We start from the raw sequence: 3,331 nt of genomic DNA on the forward strand, positions 1-3,331 counted from the left end.
TGGTTTAGTTTCAACCGGTGGGAATGCTCTTATAGCCCACTCAACGACCAATTTTTCATTGCTAACTCAATTATAAAAATAAAATATTTATTCTATAACCCCAACACCTTGAAAATTATGGACAAGAATACGACCAAAAGTTAGAGCCTTAGCTTGGTATCATTCTCAAGAGTTATGTGGTATTACTGCCATGGTCATATACTACCTATAGGGTTCTGATCGTGGTAAAGTTTTGTTGTGTATACTGTAGTTCAACAGGGCGAAAATGTACTATAAAGTCATGTCTGATCAGATATAGCTAAATCGGACCTGCTTACACTAATCTCTGTCCGTTTTATTTATATCGGACGCCAAGATACTCCAGCAAATCGGGCGGCAAAATTGATGTAAACTATTCTTAATTTAAAAAAAAAAACTCTTTGAATTTATCGTCCTGAAAATGCCAACTACCGAGTAAACCATGGGCGAGCAAGACAAGATGTTCGTGGGGCTGGTTCTCTGCTCCACGGGACTGGAGCTGGACGTCAAGGTATGGATCATCTCTGTCTCTGACTGCTCTATACGATGCACTCCATTCCCCGCTCTTAATCGTTTTCTGCTGACTGCTACACCTCAACTGTCCACTTATCTCCAGGAACAAGTGCGCAAGATCGTCGTGGCCTGTGGCGGTCGCTTTGAGGACGATTTAGACCCCAACACCAGCACGCACTTGATTGCCGATGTTGTGGGCTCTTTAAAACACCGCGTACGGCTCCAACTAACCCACAAATGGCCTCAGTCCCAATTTACGCAAGGTATCATTCACAAATGTCATTATTCTAGGTTGCCGCGGCCCATGAGCTCCCAGTTGCGTCTCCTCACTGGGTTTTTGAGAGTTTTCGGGCTCAGAAACTACTTAATGTCAACGATTTCGGCCTCAGACTACTCGAAGGTATGGGGATCTGCACTGCCGGACTGAGTATGGAGGAGAAGGAGGCGGTAGCGCAGCAAGCCGCAGCCAATGGAGCGCAATACGATGGTAGATTGGAGCTGGGATTCACTAGTATTCTCATCGCAAAACACCCACAAGGAGCCAAGTACGAGGCTGCAGTGGCCAATGACATTCCAGTCGTACATCTCGGGTGGCTTTATGCTTGTATAGAGAGGAATATGCTGGTAGAGGAGGAAGAATTCGCTCTACATTCAGAAGAAGAGAACTCGAGTCTCCAGCCGACATATATCGCAGTGAATCAGCAGAAAGACGCCCAGGAATTAGTGGCGACATTGCCGGAGATTGTCAAGAAATATCGTCACAAAGAGGGCGGAGCAGAAGATGAAGATTGGATGGATTTATTCGACGGATGTGTGTTATATCTACTGGGCTTTTCGCCTCAAATGAACGCGTTGTTACAGCGTTTAATACGCACTGGTATGGGCACAATCTACCACAATGTGGTGATAAGTCATGTGACGCATATCGTGGTTAGTGCGTCGTTGTCGGATAAACAAACACTGGAGATGATTCGAACGCGTGTGGCTGCTGCCAATGCACTGGATGAGGTGCATTTTGTGTCAGCTAGTTGGCTCATTGACTGTGTTAAGTGTCTAAACTTACAACCGGAGGAGCTCTATCCAGTCGAATTCGACGTTAACGTGTCAGAAAACGTACAAAGCACTGCTATTAGTGCTCCCATTGAACAGAAGAGCGTTGAAGCACAAGCCACCAGCTCCAACCCCGTTATTCTATCCGAAGATTTACTGGAAAAAGCCGATGGCATCAGCATTTTAGTGACTCCAGAGAAGACAGAGAAGAAGACAGCTATATTCTCGGGTTATGCTTTTCTGCTGTTATGTCGAGATCCAGACGATAAGCACATGATCAAACCAATGTTACGAGAGATACGTGGAAAACGCGGAGGAGCTGAAGCCATCGCGCTAGCAGCCATCGACTTCCCACATTTGGATCCCGAGCAGTTCTCGTTTATCAGCCACGCGGTTGTCTGTACTGGCGTAGAGATGGATGAACTGGAAGCTTTAAAGATGCAAGAGCGCATCCATCAGATCCAACGAAGCCTCCGTAACACCGACGCAGAGACTGAAGAAGAGAGACCTAGAAAGCGAGCACCACAAGACAAGAAACCTCGACAACGGATGCTGCAGTTTGTATCGGATTTGTGGGTCAATTGCTCGCTTGCTGCCAAGATGAAGCTGTCCTTCTCTTCGCACGAACTCTTCGGTGTCAGTGCGTACCGTCCCCGTGCGCTTTTCACGTGTCCAGTGCCTTTACGAGGCTTCCAGAACGTGATAGCGTCTACGTCAAATTACCGTGATGTGGAACAACTTGTGGTTATGGAATTATTACGAGTTGCGGGCGCTCGAGTCACGACCAAACTCAGCGCACAGAACACGCATCTGATCTGTAAAAAAGGATTTGGAATGAAGTTCGTGAAGGCCAAGCAGTGGGGAATTCAAGTGGTTAAAGCACGCTGGGTTGTGGACAGTTTACTGCAAGGCCAGCGACTTGGCGAGGACAATCCGGACTTTGACGTAAAAGATGAGAGTGAATTCAATACTCTGACTCAAACTGCGGAGGATACGGCTCTCTCACAGTCGTCACAAGGATGAAAGTCAATAATTTGTGTTGGGAAGAGGAAATTTCGAGTTAGCAGGTTGTTGGAATGGAATTTTTCGTCTAGACTGGCGTGATGACAGCGTGCATGGCGAAATCTTCGCTTAGACGTCGCTCTGCGTGGGAATTGCGTCTCTTCTTGTACAGGATAGCAGCGGCGACTACGGCGACGGCACCGAAGGCGACGGCGATCACAAGTGAAGCAGTGCCGGTAGAGCCTGTGGGTGGGGTATCGGAAGTGCTTGTCGACGTCGTTGCGAACGAAACCAATTGGCTCTCCGTTGGAGTGGAGGCAGACTGTGTAAGAGTGTCGAATTGGGAGTCCGGCTGCTGTGTGGCAGCCTCTGTTGGTGTGTCGACGTCAGAAGGCGACGAGTATTGCTGAATCGGCGATTGTGTTGTTGGAGGTTGCGTCGCCGGCTCAGTCGTGCTTGGACAGGGCGTTGCTGCCTCGGTTGTACTAGGACAGGGTGCCACCGGCTCCGTCATGCTTGGACAGGGCGTTGCTGGCTCGGTCGTACTAGGACACGGAGTCACCGGCTCTGTTGTGCTAGGACACGGCGTTGCTGGCTCGGTCGTGCTTGGACAGGGTGTCGCTGGCTCGGTCGTGCTTGGACAGGGTGTCGCTGGCTCGGTTGTGCTAGGACACGGCGTTGCTGGCTCGGTCGTGCTTGGACAGGGTGTCGCTGGCTCGGTCGTGCTTGGACACGGCGTTGCTGGCTC

The 3,331-nt window shown here is 49.4% G+C and overlaps 2 protein-coding genes across 4 annotated transcripts; one reads left to right on the plus strand and one right to left on the minus strand.

Moving 5' to 3' along the window:
* The first annotated feature begins 407 nt into the window (after window positions 1-407).
* Window positions 408-3,151, plus strand: PPTG_10671 (hypothetical protein). Of its 3 annotated transcripts, XM_008906074.1 has the most exons (3): window positions 408-529; window positions 635-745; window positions 823-3,151. In XM_008906074.1, the coding sequence occupies exons 1-3, from the start codon at window positions 461-463 to the stop codon at window positions 2,602-2,604; spliced, it is 1,962 nt and encodes a 653-aa protein (XP_008904322.1). In that variant the 5' UTR covers window positions 408-460; the 3' UTR covers window positions 2,605-3,151. The 3 variants fall into 3 exon arrangements, with proteins under 3 accessions (XP_008904322.1, XP_008904321.1, XP_008904323.1); XM_008906073.1 differs by having other exon boundaries at window positions 408-745; XM_008906075.1 differs by having other exon boundaries at window positions 635-3,151.
* Window positions 2,409-3,170, minus strand: PPTG_10672 (hypothetical protein). The gene has a single exon (XM_008906076.1). It carries the CDS (start codon window positions 3,095-3,097, stop codon window positions 2,672-2,674), a length of 426 nt encoding a protein of 141 aa, XP_008904324.1. The 5' UTR covers window positions 3,098-3,170; the 3' UTR covers window positions 2,409-2,671.
* Between the last annotated feature and the right edge of the window lie 161 nt (window positions 3,171-3,331).

This window comes from Phytophthora parasitica (genome assembly GCF_000247585.1).
Source record: "Phytophthora parasitica INRA-310 unplaced genomic scaffold supercont2.22, whole genome shotgun sequence".
Classification (NCBI taxonomy): domain Eukaryota; phylum Oomycota; class Peronosporomycetes; order Peronosporales; family Peronosporaceae; genus Phytophthora; species Phytophthora nicotianae.

Coding starts and splice junctions, on each gene's coding strand:
- PPTG_10671 (XM_008906073.1), top strand. CDS start 461: ATGGGCGAGCAAGACAAGATGTTCGTGGGGCTGGTTCTCTGCTCCACG. Junction 746..822: donor TGGGCTCTTTAAAACACCGC/GTACGGCTCCAA, acceptor TCATTATTCTAG/GTTGCCGCGGCCCATGAGCT.
- PPTG_10672 (XM_008906076.1), bottom strand. CDS start 3,097: ATGACGGAGCCGGTGGCACCCTGTCCTAGTACAACCGAGGCAGCAACG.